This window comes from Contarinia nasturtii, unplaced genomic scaffold (genome assembly GCF_009176525.2).
Source record: "Contarinia nasturtii isolate CC-2019 unplaced genomic scaffold, AAFC_CNas_1.1 Cnas_scaffold_1240, whole genome shotgun sequence".
In the NCBI taxonomy this organism is placed as follows: domain Eukaryota; kingdom Metazoa; phylum Arthropoda; class Insecta; order Diptera; family Cecidomyiidae; genus Contarinia; species Contarinia nasturtii.
The window spans coordinates 2,103,988-2,123,342 of record NW_022198581.1 but is presented as its reverse complement, the minus strand read 5'-3'; the positions used below and the strand labels follow the sequence as shown (position 1 = coordinate 2,123,342).

The following is a 19,355-nucleotide window of genomic DNA, read 5'->3' as shown; positions in this document are numbered from 1 at the left end:
TTTCATACTGGCAATATAGAATAGAATTATTTATAAAATGGACTTATGCTCTAAATCTCATATTATCCTTTTTCAAATTTGTGCCATCCTTTTCAATCATATGTTTGTTTGTTTGAAATTTCTGTGTGTATGTGAAATATGACATTTCAAATTTCATACGATTTTCCTTCCATATATCATTTCCTTGCGTCCATACGAAAAAATCAATTTTTGTTTTTTTTTTTTCATTAAATTTAGATTTTTTTGTGTTTCTTTTGTTTTTGGTTAACGGTTGGCTATATCTCAATAATAAATTTACTTAAATATTCTTCTTCTTTTTTTTTCTTGTTGTTCGTTTTCTCGATTTCTTTTCCCTTGGGTCAACATAAACCTTTCTGTCTCCCCTTGTTCTCTTTCATTTCTCTTTTTCATCTTAGTAGATATTTTTGTTTTTTGTTGTAGCTAAATTTATTTGATTTTATGTTGTTTGTCTTCACCATTCATTTACGAATGCCATTACTGAATATGATTTTGCATAAACAATAGAATTGAAAATGGATAGTGAATATCGTTTAGCGAAAAAAACATTTAGAGGACAAAAAAATACTGAATTACATATAAACGGCGACAAAAACGGCCATTTAAAAATGGCAAACATGAACACTTGTTTTGATTGGTTTATATCTTGGTTGGCGGTTTTCCTTCACTTTAGCTCTGTAAATCGTACGTATGGCCGATAATATGTGCTTTTATAGCATCTCCGATTTCAATGCCAAAAATTGTATAATTCACTATTTTAGTGTGTTTTCTTTACATCGTGATCTTCGTCATCTCGATACTCGTTTATCGTTAGAAATATAGCTACATATTAATTCACGTACGAAAATTGCACATTCACATTCGAAAGAAAAACTAAAACAAAAGAAATAAGAAATGGTTGTTTTTTTCTTCTTCGTAAAAATGAGTATTTTTTTGTTCTTTCGATTACATACAATAAATGGAAAGAGAAATTATGAAGCGCTGCCTGAAAGCGGTAGCCTTTTCTCTTTCTCTCACTTTAACGATTTTTTTTAGTGAGCATTAGAATTAAAAAAAAAATAGCATTTTATATGGTGTATTTAAACTAGGCCCAACAAAAATATGTGTTGTAAGAGAGCATTCGGGATTTGAATAATTAAAAAAAGCATTTTATTTGTTTAAATTACCCCTTAAAAAAGGCAACACACCGGGCTAAAAGCAAAACTTTAAACACAACATTTCTCTTGATTGTTCGTTTTTTTTGTATGGTTAATACATAAAGAAATTGCAAATTGGTTTTTTTTTATTTTCTCTATATATTTCCATATCATATAAAAAAAGAGAGCTACTGACGTATTAAATGGTTTTTTTTACACATAATCGATAAATTTTTGTCGATATTGACAATTTTTCCATTAATACTTCTAAAAATAGTACAAATTGTTGTTGTTTTTTTAAATTTTTTTTGTTTGTTGTATTATTCCTTAATGCATTAAAAAAATTCGAAAAGAAAAAAAATTACAAATGAAAAATTATAATTAAAAAAAATGAATGCAGGCGGTATACATTGACGAAAAACATTGGTTTCATTTTATATAAAGCGATATACAAATACAATTTAAATGCAAAAAACACTGCAGTTTTTTTATTCAATATTTTTTTTGTCCGTTTTTTCTCTTGATGCTTGTTGTTTTTCTTTCTTTTTAAATTAATATTACACGGGTTTTACTAATTTAATAATATATTCATAATAATTTTTTCTTTGTGTTTTGTATCATTTTTCTATACTGTTTTGTTGCGAATTTTCTTCTTACTTTTTTTTTTGCAAACTAATGTTTTTTTTTTCTTTGTTTTTTAAAGTTAGATGTCCATTGTTGTATTTCCATTCTTTTATTTCTTCGTAAAAAAGGTTTACTTTTTTCTTTCAAATATAAAATAGGTGGAGAAAAACATGATGGTGTACAAAAATGATGTTTAATGCTTTGATTTCTCGTTTATATCGTTTGTGCAGTCGCTTGACGTATGATGAGTGTGAATGATTTTTTTTTTTGTTTTAAATGAGTAAAAAAAATGATCCGATTCGAAGCGGAAGTTAGATGCGCCTTTTTTTATTATTTAATCCTAACATCATCGATGGTTCTGGTGTTACTACAATCTATTTGCTACAAATAGTCTCTAGATCGAAAATTCTCAGTGCATTATTTTTATTCTTCGAACAGTTTTTTTTGAAAGAAATATAAAAACAATGTCGATTTAATTTAGTTTGTTTCTGTTCTGCGAGAGTGTAATGTGTAAATTTGTATGGTTTATCTGTTGTTGTTACTAAATTTCTCCCCTGATTCGACACGATGTTCGTTTAGGTGCGTATTGGTTATGACTTTTTTTGTTGTTATTTAGCTCTATTGCGCCGTAAAATCCATTGAGTTGGTTGTTTTTGTGCTTGTTGTTATTTCTATCACACGATTGTTCGTTTCATTTTTTTTTTTTTTTTTTCAAATAAAAGCGGTTGATCATTTTCGGTTTGATAAAAAATATTCTTTCATCCGTTGAAAGTGCAAGTGTGTGTGTGTGCGTATAGAATTTCGGCGACCTTGATAGAGTGTGAAGCATTTTGTGATCAAAGCACTTGAAACACAATTAAATGAATATACAAATGCATGATCTATAGATGATATAAGCCACGGACGCAAACAACAATAGCACCGTTGAAGAAGAATAGCAATATTATATCGCAATTGATTGAATTATATATTATTTTGATGCTATCGGTGGTATTGTGTGTATGTGTGTGCTTGTATGTCGCAAGTTAAAACGGGCGACACAAAGACGGAAAATGATTGATCAATTTCCATACAATCAGACTTACGATTTAGAGTAAGAGAGATGGCAGAATTGCGCATAAAAAATAATGCATCAAAACAAATTTACGACAAGCAAATAATCACACCCGAAACAGAAAGAAAAAAAATAAATTAAATAAAAGAGAAACGCATGTGCTTGGAATTTGTGAAAGAAACTGAACGCTGCTTTACGCTTGTCATAATCATTTTTATTGTGGAATTGTATGCCATTCACTAATTGTCATGCAACATAATAAAAGAATGTATTTATTGCAAAAAGAGATGAGTGTCTGTAGTATGTTTATATGTTTGTTCGCTTTTTTTTTTTCGTTTGATTCGCGTTTTTAGTTTACTTGTTTATGATTTTTTTTTTCTTTACTTTGTATCTATTAAATGAGTATGAGTATAATATTAATTTTTTTTTCTTGTAATATCTTAATGTTGAATCAAGCTTGCATTTTTTTTCTTGTTGTTGGTTTGTTTCATAGCTCTGCCCATTTCTTTTATGCCAAATATAAATTGTTTCCATACAGATTCGATTTTCGTAAAATTGTTTGGTCTGTTCTTGTAAAATTTACTGTTTTTCGTAAGAAAGATGTCATTTTGTTTTATTACTGTGTGTTGTTGCGGTTGTTGTTGTTATTTTTTTTTATCGGTCGCGCGCGATTCACGTTTTATGTTTGTTTTGTTATTTTACATACTAGAAAATGTAGCGATTTCATTTTTGTTTCGCACAAAAAAATGGTATCTATAAAATTTGAGTAATTTCTGTGTTTTCCTTATTACTTTTTTTGATGTTTTAGCTTTTTTTTGTTTTTAGATAGTTTAAATGTATTCGGATAACGTTTTTACTGTTGTAAATTTCTATTTTTTGTTTTATTCATGCTTGTTCTCGGTGTTTCTTCTTCTGTTTCAATGTCAATGCGCTTATTTAGCTTCCTCCTTTTCCTTGTTTTCCTCTATGTTCTCTTTCTCCTTCTCTTCGACCTAAAGAATTTATCAGGAAGGAAAAAGAGACGTACTCCATTAACAAATTGTACGATAATTCTGATAATTTAAAATAACAAATTTGATAACAGTTGTGATAATGTAAAAGAATTTCTTTTCTTTTTTTTTCATTATTTATCGCGTACCTTATCTTTTTCTAGCTCTTTTTCGATTTGATCCGATTCATTGTTTTCCTGTTCGGCTTTCTTTTCGGTTTCAGCTTCCTTGCCTTCTTTGATTTCCGGTCTGTTGGAATTTTGGTGAAAAAAAAAAACAATCGTTTAAAATGTGATAATCATTGACGGAGACTGATTTCCGTTATTGTTATGCTGCATTTTTTCTCGTTTTTTTTTTTTGTTAAATATACAAATGACACTTACTCTGGTTTCGGCAAATGAGCGTTCAAGTCGAGTTTGGAGCAAATTTCGTCCCAGTCTGGGAAGCATCGTTCCTTGATTCGTGATACATGGCCGATCAAATTTGGGCAAATTTCAGTGATGTAATCTCTGAGTGGGAAGTTGACTTCTTTCGAAATGAAATTGAACTGTGACAAGACAGCGAACGAGACGACATCCAACTATTTTTTTGGTTTTTTAATAAAAGAATATTAGAGATTTAATGAATGCACGATTGAATATTTGAAAATTGAAAAAATTGATTTGAATGAGTGTTGTACTTACGATGGTTGGTTCATCACCAAAGTAGAATGGTTTGTCCGCTAGGATGTCAGACAAGACTTTCAGATCGTTTTTGCCAAATTCTTCGATTTCCTCCGGTTTGTGCACACCAATTCCTTGTGCTTTCACTCTCTTGCAGCCCTGGAACCACTGAACATGAGACAACCATATCAAGAAATAACGTTACAAGGGGTGGTTGGCATACAACGCAAGAGACAGAGAGAGAGAGAGAGTGAGAAAATGAGTGAAGGGTGAGAGGGTTAGAGAGGTTTACAAAGGAGCGACCGAGAGAGAGGGAGAGTCTCAAAAGAAGGTGAAATATTTCAATATAATGTAAGGCAGATCAAAACCGAGTTAATTTTGTATGAGATAATTTCTAGTGTTTATTCGATTTAAGTTGAGGGATAACATGTATTCCGGTCAAAACCTTCAACATGCGTAAACAGCGAGACAATATGGCATTCGATTCATCGTGAAACGCACACATTGTGAATTCATTCTTCGAATAAAATGGTGATAATTGAAGATAAAAAAGCACCACGCATTATAACAAAACGCATTTTATACCGCACCACAGACAGACCGACCGACTGAATGTGAATGAATGGAAAGCGAGTGAGAGCGAGTGTTGCACTGCAAACAGTTGCATTGAATTGCTTTAATGTGTGTGCGTACAAGTGCGCGATCGTATCAATAAAAAATTGAGAGATATAAATATAAACCATAATTTTTGTTGTCCGGAGATGCGAGAGTGCGCAAGGGCAATAATTCATTTAAACTTGGAATTTAATATGCAAACATAATAGTTGATTGTTTGCGGTCGTTTATTCGCACTCGCATATTTGAAATAATGATGTTTGCAAGTAATTGAGATTGATTAAGTCAAGACGGCGAAGCAGTTGGAAAATGAATATATGCGCGCGCGCGCACTTAAATATTACACGATCGCGAAAACGCTTGTTTCGCCACTTTGCTCGCTAACTCGCTCGGCTTTTTGTTTTCTGTTTGCGGCACACAATTGATTGAGGGTGCAGCAACTGAATGCTGATATATTTAATAACATGCATTTTGCTTATTTATTGACTGTGATTGCTCTATCAACAATAATAAAACATTCTAACAAAACTGCTGCATTTTGTATTTATGCAAATACAAGATTTGCAATTTGCAGCCGCATTTCAAAGCACATGCATTCGCACATGGCAAAGACAATACTTGCATTTTGGAATGTGTGCGGTAATTAAGATGAGAAAAAAAGAATTAACAACAACCAGAGTTATATATATATTGTAATAATGTAATATATGTGCTCAACTGCTCAATGTATATGACTATAAATTAGTTGCAAATAAATTGCTGAAAGATCCTCTCCACCTCTTCCTCTTACTCCCTTTCAGTATTTTGTTATTGTTTTTGAATGTATCGCAAGTGAGAAGTTATGCAAAAATTGTCTTTGGAATGTTCTAATAATAATCCAATTTACATTGTTTCGTGTATTTTTTTTTTTCTTCTGCTGCTTCGGCAATGAAAATGTGGGGTAAACAGTGTGAGCAATCGCACACGAACTTAAGCATGTCAGCAGAAAAATATGTAATAATAAATGAAATCCATTAATTAATTCATTCGACGATTTGACAGAAATAAAACGGGCTGTATTTTTTGTGTGTGTCTTGCCGATGAAATGTAAACAAACCAATAAACGAGAGGAAATATAATCTTTTTTTTATGAAATATAGACACAACGGCAATGGCAACAGCACAACGGCACCAAAAACAAAACGATATTATTTTGTTTTGGATATTATTTTTTGCGCATTTTTCGATCGATTGCGTGTCTTCCGATTTGGTTTCGAACACACACATAGATAGCATTTAGTGTGTACATTGCATATTAAAACCAAGCGAATGGAAAATAAATAAAAATCGCTTTGACGACCAATTCAATAAATGCTGACCGTTTCGAAACGGCAAACCAAAATACACAATAACAACAAGAGAAAAAAAAATCACAATCTATGTATATACAAATATCGCACGCATAGACGAAATCAATCCAATATAATGAGTTCGACGAAAAATGAATCGATGCTTGGAATTTCTGGTGTTCGTCTTTTATTTTATTTATATTTCATTTTTGTTTGCGTTATTGCAATTGATGTGTGCTTGAAACGTGTGGTCTGCGTGCACGAACGTGAATGTAGACCGATTACATTACTCACTTGTTTACCATCCAGCATGAATGCAATGAAAAAAACATGCTATTTTTACGTGCTATCGATAAATGATGATCAATAACTTTCAATTTAGTCACGATCGAAATATATATTGGCTCGTTTTATGGATGAACTATTTGGAACATTGACAATTTGATATTTCTCATTTCGCATAAGGGAAAAGCGACAACAGCGTGCCGATAATCAGGGTGTGATGGGGAGGGGATGGGATAGGATGGGAGAAAAAGCGCGTTAAAAACAGAATAGAGTTTAAGCCAACAACCAAAAAAAAAATATATACAAAAATGTACAACTTAAAAACCAAACTAGCCAATGGGAATTAGAATCAAATATATTTTCTTTGATACTAATATTAGGTAGCTGATAAGCATATTTACAATTTGAACAAAATAATAATGATAAAAAAGAAATTGAAAATGTGATAATTACCCTGCGTCCGTATGTAAAGCGGAAGAAGAAGTTTAAGATGCTGTTTGGTAAACGGCATCCAAGTGCATGTTGTAAGTTCACCTTGTAACCTTTGATGAGCAGGTCTGGGTTTTTCATACGCCAGTACAACAAAACCCAAACCAAGTGGTTTTCAATCATCGATATGGTGGCATGAGCGATGTTGCGTTGATCTTGTGTGAGACCCGCATTCAAATCTTTGTCGAATTTAGCGCCCAATTCCTTAATAATGATGACCGAGTCGGATATTTCTTCACCATTCAATTCGATAAATGGTAACTGACCTTTCTTCGAACGGAATTTCATCTTATGGTCGACATTCTATTTCGCACGATCATTTCGTGAGTGTGAATGGTGATGATGGTGATTTACACGAAGGGGAATAAAAAATAGAATAGACATACATTATTATTTTCAAATGAATTAACAATAACCAACATTCCAATCAAATTAAAAGGAAATTGGTATTTATAAATCTAAAATAAGTAAATAAAATAAATGCCATTGAATGGAAGACATCGTTTTTGTTGTTATTCGATCATACGTTCAAATAACAGCAACAGCAACGATGACAACCACGATTGCAATGACAATTTAAGAAGAAAAAAAAACCACACATACGCATACGCCATGTAAACGCATTTAATTAATCGATCGGGGTCGGTTCTTATTCTCATGTAACTCTCAAATTACACGAAAAAAAGAGGCGAATCATATACAATGTTGGAATAAACGAACTGAACGAATTATTGGCATCAACACGAATTAACAACGATGAATGAATGGTTGGTTGAATCAAAATGTGATCATTACAGAAAGAATGGGAACAAGACAATGCAAATGCACTGAACTGAATGTGTTGTGCTGCTGGCGCACGATATGATGCCTTGTAATCAAAAAATTATGTGATAACTTCTTATTTCTTCATCAATTCAGAGTAACTCTCTCATTCTCTTTTCACTTTATTTTATAATGAACGTATGTTTATAATTAAAACTTGATTAATATTTATTGCTCATTATATCTCGGATGATTGCAATTGTGACCACAATAGATGAGAGGCGGGTGAGTTGAACGAAACGTCACCAACAAAAACGTGTTTGAATTTTTTTATTTCTTATTCCAAGTCAATCATTCAAGAGCGAACTCATAAATATGCTCATGTAATTTACATGCGAAAGATCTACATTCCATCAAATTTTTAATCACATAAAACGGACTAAATTGTTAACATCCAATTTATAAATTCGTTTAAAACGAACAAAAAGAAAAACATAAACCGCTAGAGAAACACATGTAGTGTAGAGAAACCTTAATCAGGATTTGGAATTTTTGTTTGTTTGTTCGTATCAACCGTGTGTTGGCAGTAGTGAGCGCACGCGATCATACTGTGCATTTATTATGTCCAATATTTTCTTCATCATCATGGTTTTGTACGTCTCTTTCCCGATAAAATGAGCTCGATGCAAGTATTCACAATTGTTGCATTCATGATAATATTCATCTGTATATTGACGTTATGTGCTATGCCTATTGACGCTCAATGTTGTGGAATGTGAGATATTAATTGCATTATTATGATTAGTGAGTTACATTCCGTGGACTAAAATTGAATTTAAACGACAAAGCGCTAGATGAATAAAATATAAATTAATGACTTATTCGAATTACAAATTGAAAAAAAATAATGAGAAGCAAGCGATAAAAGCATTACACGAATCGTTTGCCGTGTCTATGTTTATTTGTTTGTTTTAAAAACTGAATAAAGAATTCAGTAGTTGTGCGCCGCATATCAAAAACGATCCGATCAAATGTGATACCAAATTTATCGTTTCCCCATTCCCATATTGATGTAAATATGTAGATATATTGAAATGTACTCTATTTATAGAAGCGAACCGAATGCCATACAAATTATTTGCCACATACCAAATATGCACTTCTCGTCAAAACTAATAATACAAATATTGTATCAAGCACAACGAAGTATGGCATAGCAGAAAGATATGTTTTTGTATATACTAAAGTGAAGCGACAACGGCGGCCAATAATAATAATAATATAAACGAAATAAAAAAAAACACAAGAGAAGAGAAGAAAAAAACGCAGAAGACACACATGAAAGCAAAGACGATACGATCCAGAACGAAAACATTGTAAACAAGGCCCGCAGTGAAATGAAACAAAGCGAATCAAGAACAACAGCAGCAATGGCAACAGTAACACATCGTTTCGTCAAACCGGCAACAAATCGCCAGTTAAATTGAACAACAACAACGAACGAAAACAACGAAAAATGAATTCTTTTGTTACGTGCTGTGTGTGTGTGTTACCCGGTTGATTCTCCCGCTTGTTGTTTTTATCATTTTATAAGTGTGCTTCTTTTGTTTATTAATCTTTATTATATGAAGTTTGTTTCGTTATAAATACATATATCACATTGCCATCGACTGGCTGTGGCATATACAATGGTGCGCGCTGCAATATCTAATGTGAATAGGACGAAAACTCGCGCGATATACTACCAACAAAATTTATATGCATTGATTTGATCACAAGCAAACCCATCCGTTTAGAGAGATTGAGAGAGAAAGCGAGAGAGTTGCGACGACGGTCGGAGCTTATAATTTTGAATCAACACAAAAATTGAGGGCCCAAAAGAGATGCATTTGTTTTATGCTGCTGACGACGACAACTACTACTACTATCGTCTCCAACATAAATAACAACACACTATCAAATAATTTATGAAAATTTGTCAATAAAAATGCATGTTAGAAGTTTTATGTCGAAAGAAAAGCGACACAGAAGATTGAGATTAAAAACAAAAGAACCAACAAAGTGTGTATATCACTTATTTGAATGTGGATCTGAAAAGTGCTTTTACATTTTTCTAACTTGAAATTAAGTATCATCCGTTGTTTGTATAGATAACGCAATGAAAAGCATTTCATTAAAAACATCTTCAGAGCCTCTTCGGAGGGCGAGGACGTGTAAGAGAGATAGTGATAAATGGCATAACATCTATGAAAGTTGAGAGATGCTACAAATTGATACCAATGACCAGTAACAGAATATGCATCTAGCGACGTGAAGAGCGATGAAAAAAAAAAAAACGAATTGGGTGGAATATATAAAAAGAAAACTGTCATTTTTAATTAATAGATCTTTAAAGAATTTCGATAGAAGCGCTGGAATGAAAGATGCATTTGCATGTATTTCATTCATTTTCAGTGAAAATTGATTGGTTGCAGCTGTCTCAAAAAGGAGCCGCTATTCACGTCGTTCAAGTATTGAGAAAAACTACACTTTTGCACCATTGTTACAAGAATGTATTATCTATATATATATGCTACTGATGAATTGAGTTTGTGTGAATGTGGGCGCACATGAAATGTCTCCCCAATGAAATGATGTACTTTATTTTTGCTTCTAAAAGCAAGAAGGTTCGCCGCTACATCCATTGTGTATAGATCCATTGGCATATCGAATATGCTTCGCTATATTCATGGGGCCGATGTGTATGTGTGTGCGTGTTACGAGCTTGCATGTATTTGGCTGTTACTATGGTATTCTTTGACTGTATGCGAATATCGCATGTATTAAACTCGAAGCCTGCGAAGACTGGATACAAACGTGTACACACTGAATACACAGTGCGCATTCAAATCATATTTGGGTGTGTTCACTCATACAAAAATCTTGGAAAAGCATGCGATTTTGATAGCGAACCGAATAGTCAATATTCTGGATTCCAATTGCTTCTGTACATAGCACTATTGCTTGGTTCTTTTTTCATAAATTCAATATTATGTTCGCCTCATCTCGATTTCATAATAAATTTATGATTACAAATAATGTAATACAAACATACAGACATTGAATTGGTTTGAGCGAGGAGCGGCTTATTAACGACTCTTAAATGGGTGTATTTTCAATAAAAAAAAATTGATGAATTCTGCCACATAAAATCCAAACCGGCTACACTCACAAGTACTCGTTTTTTTTTGTATGTAGCAGGACAACAATTACACAAGTAGATAATTGTCTGGGTATTGGTTTGTTATGTGATTTTCGTTGTGTTTGTGTGATTTTTGCATTTTCGAATGTTTCATTGTTATACTTTCAAATTCGTTGTACCACTACATGCAGACAACAAAGAGATATAGACATTCACTCATTGCCAGTGATATGATGCACCGATCTCAATTTCGCATCACACTTCGAACCATTGCAAAAATAAATTCGGTCAAAGAATCCGAAAGAAAATGCGCAATAAATTTTACATTGAAAATGCCAATTGATAGCAAATGGTGAACTGGTGAAGCAAAAGATATAAAGATGGTATATACGAATTTTGCGAAACATGATGGCATGCTCTCATATTGTTGTTGTTGTTTTAGTTAAACACACAACGAAATACCGTCAATCTTTCGTTTCATTTTGTTTTGTTTTTGATTTACGCTACATACATTTTCGTATATTTGTTGTTGTCGTTTTTCTTATAAACGAGATGTGATGAAGAAAAAAACCGCAGGTAAAAGGGCATTACATCGCACGCAAACACAACATCACGTTCCAGAATGGTGTGTCGGATTTATAATTTGGACCACTTGAACACAAATCAAGAGCCATTTTGTCGTTTATGAGTTTTTAATTATAGCGAATAATAATATTTTTTGTAATTTGTAATTCTCTCGGTTTCTTCGGCCAATGCCAAGAGAGGCAAACATTCGAAATCAGTGCACACACCATCGTCATGATAAATGTTCTTGTACATTTTCAAAAAGTGTACAAAGAAAAACATGGCACATAAATACTTTGCCAAAATAAAAAAAAAAATCCTCTTTCTCTTGTTGTTTTGATGTGGTGAGAAAAAAAAAACTCATTCAAGTGCTAAATGTTTGATGTCTGTTGCTTTATGGCGAGACATTATTCATTCAACCTGTTGTATATATATAACTTATTTACAATATATAAAATAACTGGAAAACACCAGCGTCGAGTATGTGTGTGTGAATTTTTTGGCGGGTGAAAATGTGTCAAAGGGACAACAAAAGACGAGATCAAATCCATCGTCATCCCTTACGATGAAAGACTTTAAAAGCCAAAAATAGTCTCTATCAAGTACATCGTCTGTAAAAAAGTGCCTTTTTATTTTCGTTCTCTTTCTCTGTCTGTCGCTCACATTCTGCCTGCAGAAGCTGTTAACATTTTGTCGTCATTTATTCACACCCAAATATCCAAAGCGTCTATTGGCCGCTCATTTCACAGCAACGTTAAGATTTTGCCACAAAATATTTTACGCACATATAGCACACACACAAGCACGCCGCCCAATGTATATATTGAATTCGCAGAAGCAATTTGAAACCGAAAATGAAAAACGAGAAAATGATGAATGCAAGAAGGCACACAGAAATCTCTGTGTGAGCGTATAATGAAAACTTTGCCTGAAGTGATGTAGAAGTGAGAGCGCAAGGAGGTGAAGAAAAAAAAAATAAATTGATGGAAAAATTCAAATCGAATACGAACAAGGCAGACAATTCTTCAATCTCTTTCAATTGTGGAGAGAGAGTGAGAAAAAAAAAGCACGACAAGAAGAGCAGTATGAAACGGTTTTTTAGAAGCAGAAGATAAAACCATCGAAACACATGATTGCAATATGTCGTTGTTGTTGGCACTTTTTTTTCTTCTCTTCATCCTCTCAACATCAAAAGAGAAATATATATATATGTGTATACGAATAAATAAATAGAATACAGAAAATGTATAAAGAGAAATTGTGTGCATACTTGAATATGTATGTGTGCGAAAAATGACTTTGTCGCTTTTTTACAATCAAATCACATTTCTGCTAGTGTATTTGTTTTCTTCTTCTTCTTCTTTATTTCGGTTGACGACTATTGTACAGTGTTTCCCTTCTTTTCCTTTCTTTTTCACATATATATATATATATTGCGGCCATTCCAAGAACATTTCATTTTTGTGCACATTCATGTGTTTGGATTTGGAAATGCCTTGTCGTGTTTTTCGACTAGAATATGTAAAACTGACTGCACACATGGAGAAAAGAAGTGAAAAAACAACAACAACAACAACGTAAATCACTGATTGAAATGATGCGGATGCATGAATAATATTCAATGTATATATTTCTTTTCACACATTACATGGATTTTGGTGAGTTTCCATCAACGAATAAAAGGAATGTGTGAATGTGATCAAATGCATATGGATGCACTGGATGTGCTATTTGAAAAATTGTTTATATACAAAAGCAAACATATTTCAGCACTCGCAACTTAAGTCAAAAATGCGGATCATCTAGCGGATCATGCATTGATCTCATCATCAAATCGAAATAAAAACAAACATTCCATGAAACATCAGGTGACAATTGTTCTTGGCGTTGATGCCCAAGTTGAATGAGGGACTCTCTCTCTCTCTCTTTCTCTAGTTTTTTGAGATCACGTCTTGCCGTTTTCTTTCAAAGAAAGTTTCCATTGAAAAATGTAAACATATAAAAATTGAGTAATGATTTCAATGAAAGCAGAGAGCAGCGCAAAAAAAAAGAGAAAAGATCCTACTCATCGGTGTGTGTACAACATGTGTATGAAATTGATTGAGCTGCTGAAATGAAATATCATTTATGTGCGCATAACGAAAATAAAAGAAAAGAAGAATGAATCAGTTGAAAGATAGCAACAACAACAACAATAATAATAAATAGAATGGAAATCGAATGAGCAATATAACAGCAATTGAATTGTTATAGATCGTCGTACACATAACAGCGCAAATGTACAAGTCCAACTACGTACATGAATCCCAATTACAATTTACTTACGGATTTGTATAAATGATCGGATGGAAATGGTACTTTTGCTATAAAGCATAATAAAGTGAATAAAATAAAACAAAAAAAAAGAGAAGCAACGGCAGCAACAAAATAAAACAAATTCAAAAAAACAGCCCAACGACAATCATAACTATGAAAAATGCTGTGCAATGTGAGAGTGAGCGAGAGAATGTACACTGTGTGAAACATATGCACAGCATAGCCTAAGCTGTACGGTGTACGAAGCATTGAACAGAATCAACTCTAATTGATGGTTCGTATGGTATTGTTGTCGCCATCGTCTTCGCCTGAGCATACACATATTTCTTTTTTGTTTGATTCTGTTCAGTAGTGCTGTTATTGCCGCTCTCTTTCTCTATCTCCTCGGCAATCCGTTGTTCTCACTTTTAGATTGATTTCGGTTACAATGAGAGAAAACCCCGAAAAAAACACACAACTCTCTATCACAAGCGCACATCGATGTTGGTGTGTGTGTGCGCGTGTGTGTGCATGTACAATGTACACGCATATTATATAGGACTCTGTTTGGTACACGTGTATGTGTACACACTTGCGCATATGTATGTGAGTCAGCTCTCTCTCGCATGCGATGCGAGTTAAAGGCGCGGCATTTAGAAAATGTGCTGTGTGCATGTGTGTGCAATGAGTCACAATATTCCAAGCGCACTCAGTAACTACACAAGAGAGCAACTGTACTAAATCGTGCCGTTGACAAACCAATATACGAATTACTGTGTATTTGCAGCGTGTATAGTTACTAGCTAACTTGCAATCGTTTTTATGCAAAAATGGACACATAAACGCATAGAAACAGAGCGATCAGAGTGAGGGAGAGAGGAGTTTTTCGTCATTGTATTACATTGAATTTATCCGCAATCAAAAAAAAAATTGCACTTTGAAAAAAAACTTGCCATTCGATACTCGAGTAATAATATAGAATATAATGAGCATTGAAATCAGTTTGAAACGCCGCCAAATAGATTTGGTTGGGCATTTTCCATTGTAATTAGGGAACGGAAAATAAAGGGTAAATGGTGTCGTGGAGAACGCGCGAACGGATTTTAGACTCTTTTTTTTAACGTTCATTCATTCGTATATTCTCTCTAATTGTATCTAGCATATTGACGTGCGTTACGTGTGTATCGCACCAAACGACGGCCAAATAACGATTTTTTTTTCAAACTAATAAGTTTTTCATGAAATTCATGCTTGGAAAACGTTGGCCAAAGTAATAAAGCTGAAAGGGAATGGCATACAGTACATTAGCCGCATGGTAACAAACAACAATGCCCACACTCTCTCTATATACACACAAATTTATAAAATTATATCCGTGTATTGTGTGTGTTCAAACGAATCGATATTACTTTATTTTTCTTCCACTTCGCACTGATAATAATTTTTTTTTGTGGTTGAAATGAAAAAAAAAAACCAACAAATCACATTTAAAAATAAACTCGAATAAATTCAGATATATATATAAAGTGGATACTCAACTTAGGGGACAGTTTTTGTTTCGTTTGCATTTATTTTTGATGAACATAAACAGAGGGTCAAGAGGACGAATAAACGTACACACACGCAAATGCAATATTCTAAATCATTTGAAACAAAACAAAATATTGTTTGCTACCGCGCACAAATTTATGTCCCTTCACAATGAATTCCGGCTAAATGAAATCGAATGATTAAAACATGAATTGAGTGTGCATTTAATATATCGCTTTTTTTTTTTTCACTGTTATTTTGCGGCAATTGAATTTGCCCGTGCGTCTCATGACTGTTATTTGATTTGTTATCTCCTTTGAACACAGATCAATATCGCATGTTGAATTTTCTACCGACAACGGTAAAACTAACTGAATTGTAATTTTTGTTTGTTTTATAAATTAGCTCTTCGGAAAACCATTTGAAAGTGATGCGTTTTCGACCGATGAAATGACGAACAAAAAATTATTGCTGACGAAGGAGAACAACAAAAAAAAAAAGAAATAACAATTCATAGAAGTGACTGGAGACGGGCGTTGAAATTTAAATAACAGTAAAATTTTCGACCACATCATCGTGTTAAGATGTCGAACCCCTTTTTTCAAAAGAGAGAAGAAACAACAAAAAATTACCCGTATTTTTTTGCATCTTCTATGCTTGATTATCATTGTAGTTCACATTATTTCGGGCGTGTATATTAAACATTATGATTAGAATTGGCTGTATATTCAGCGATATACACATGAATAAAATGTCACGAACATGCACACTCACACACACAAATACATACACATCGGAAATTTGCAGAGCGCGGGAGCGAGCAGACGAGAGCAAGAGAGGCCGCTTTTCATATAACTGTATAAGTGGCGCGGTTGTGGAAAATTCTTAACAATGCTCTCACTGCCAGACTTTCCGCTCTCCTCTCTCTCTTTCTCTCTCTCTCTCTCTCTCTCTCTCTCTCTCTCTCTCTCTCTCTATCACTTTACATGTGAATGGCCTGTCGATTTTTTACATATATATGATGGGGTTATGAATATTTTTCTGTGGCTCTTATTTTGTCTGATTTCATCGTCTTTTCCATGATTCGCTATAAGAATGTTCAGATTTCAAATGTACTTAGAATGATCGCATGAAAATCGCCCAGTTATTTATTTAAATTTTTGAATTTTCCACAATCGCAATGACAATCATTTAATTTAAAAAAGAAGACTATATTTGGATTGAGACAAAGCAATGTGACTACAACATCTCCGACGAGCATTTATATGCGTGCCAAAATGTATTGGACCTATGCAAAGAACTCAAAAGAAAAAAAAAAAAGAAGAAGAAGAAGAAGACGTACCAGCCGCAGCAGTAAAAGTAGATAAAGCAAGAGAGAGATAGAAAGAAACCGTCCGAGAGTACATAAATTACAAACTTCAATTTCTTTTCTGTTTTCATGCAAAAAAAAATGTTGGCTAGTCTTTCGATTTCATTTCTGTTTTCCGATTCGTATGATCTACTTAAAAATGAAGTCAAAGAAAACAAAGCAACTAGCCTCAGCAGCTCCAAACATAAAACATATAACACATAATTGTGTTGCGGTGGAATCACAACTGAAATTTATTAAATTGCTATTTCAATTTATTGTTAACTGAAAAGGAAAGAAAAAGCGGCAGTCAACTCACTTCTTCTTTCGGTCTCTATATCTTTCTCGCTTACATTCTTGTCGGATGCATGCACAACATGCACGCGTCCAATCCGGAACACAGCAAAAAAAAAAGCAGCAACAACAACCGATTTGAAGAAATTAGAAGAGATAGGCGCGCAAAATTTCATTTCTCTCTCTCTCTCTCTATTTTGTTATTTATCTATTTTATTTATATTTTATGTTTTATTTGATTTTTATTTCAAATGGTTATTTTCTTCAGTTTTGATTTTGCTCATGCTATAATTCATAATACTCACTTACGTTGATGTGTTTTCGGTTGGCAATGCCTACATTGATTTCTTTATATATTTTTCGCCATTGTCTATTGAACATTTTGGTTTTTGTATATATATATATTGTTTGTGTATTGATTTTTATCTTTTCTAATATTACAAATGGGTGAAACAAAAATACAAGACATTATTTCTTAACTGCATGCAATGTTGTGGTTTATGCGTTTATTTTGCTTTCGTTTGCTTCTTTAGATACAATAAATTTTTCTTTGCATTTTACCCAGACAAGAAGCCGAAACACACATGCAGCAGCAAGAAATTCATTTGGTAAAAATAAATAGAAAAAAAACACACAATTTCCAAAATCGAAACGAAAAACAAAATATATATAAATATTCTTCGGCATGAAAACTAAAATAAAAACGAACTCGCCTAAACGTCGCTTAGTTCGGTAAAGCAATTTAGGAAATGCTTTTTAAAATTGATAATTTTAAACGAACAAATGAGGAGAAAAAAAAAATTTAAGGAAAAGTGTTTATGTGCATTTTAACTGCTAATGCGAGTCAAACAAATAAACAGCCAACCAAGAGATATGACGACGAAAAAGTAGATGGAAAAAAATATGTAACCAAAAATAGAGACACCGAAGAAAAAAAATATATATATCTAAACAATATTATCCTAATTCGAAAGATAGAACCAACCCGTAATTATGTACGAATGGCTGTGAGAGCGTGCGTATGTGTGATTTTCTTTCGTCTTTCTCTTTCTTTCACACGTATCGAATACATAAATGTATGCTAATGGTTTTTTTTGTCTTTTAATTTTTTTTTCGTTTCGTTTCATTTACCTCGTATTTGAGTCCAGCGAGACGTAGCCAAGTCTCAACTTTGAGACAATATGGTGATATTGATGGCAAAAATGGGGTCCTTGAGAACTGATACAGATAAATGACATCTTTTTCGAAGTCAGTTTTATGTACCGTTAGTTTTGGTGCTACGGTTTTGACTGGAGCGGCTGCAGCTGGAGCATCGCCAGCATTTTCGGCCGTTTCCTCAGTTTTGGCTGGTGCGTTTGCATCACCATCCTTAACGGCTGCCTCCACCTCTTCAACCTTCTTTTCAGCTGCATTTTCTTCAGGAGCTGGTGCACTGACTGCTTGATTATTTGCCACTTCTGTCGCCATATTTTCGATTATTATTTTCTCTCTCGATTTGTTGTGAAAAAAAAAGGAACGAAAACTTTTCTATTTATTTGTTCGTTATTTTTAGCTTGAAAATTTTAAGCTAAACACTGTTTTATTTCCTTTTTATAAAGTTAATCAAAATTTATTGGTTTGATTATTTTGTTGTTGTTTGTTTTTGAGCGCGCACAAAAGAAATTATTTTTCTTTAGAGTATATATAGATTATTCGCTGGTTGTCATAAAAAAAATAGTGAAAAAAGCCGATTTACTTTTGAAATCTTTGTACGATGATTAAAATTCAACACGGAATGAAATAAATGATTTTCTGGAATATTCGTATTTATTTATGACTGATATCTCTTTGACAATTCATTCGATTTATATTCAAACACTTATATTTTTTTCTTCTTCTTTCGTTTAGTTTTAATCTTTTTCTTAAGACAAAAAAATATATAAACGAACACTTGAACAGTTAAAATATGACTAAAGTCGCGCACTCCAAACTTGATTTACATTCGAATGCAACTGAATCGATGTTTCGGTTTTAAAAGACGCTGTATAGACGCAAAACCGGTGGCGTCCTTTTACCAATACACACGCACACAATGCTAGTACAGAGTATGGACGAGTTAAAAACCAAATCGTGTATACAGCAAGACAACGATTCGAGCGCTGGATGCCATTTTGTGATTGTAGTTGTGTGCAATGCCGTACG

At 33.2% G+C, this 19,355-nt stretch overlaps 1 protein-coding gene across 2 annotated transcripts; it reads right to left on the bottom strand.

The window, feature by feature from the left end:
• Positions 1-1,811: 1,811 nt before the first annotated feature.
• Positions 1,812-19,051, bottom strand: LOC116345461 (failed axon connections). 2 transcript variants are annotated; one of them, XM_031774865.1, is made up of 6 exons: positions 18,306-19,051; positions 7,165-7,503; positions 4,505-4,651; positions 4,205-4,401; positions 3,971-4,070; positions 1,812-3,824 (listed from the first exon to the last, which is right to left on the bottom strand). In XM_031774865.1, exons 1-6 carry the CDS (start codon positions 18,639-18,641, stop codon positions 3,765-3,767), a joined length of 1,179 nt encoding a protein of 392 aa, XP_031630725.1. In that variant the 5' UTR covers positions 18,642-19,051; the 3' UTR covers positions 1,812-3,764. The 2 variants fall into 2 exon arrangements, with proteins under 2 accessions (XP_031630725.1, XP_031630726.1); XM_031774866.1 differs by having other exon boundaries at positions 4,505-4,642; positions 18,306-19,050.
• Positions 19,052-19,355: the final 304 nt, after the last annotated feature.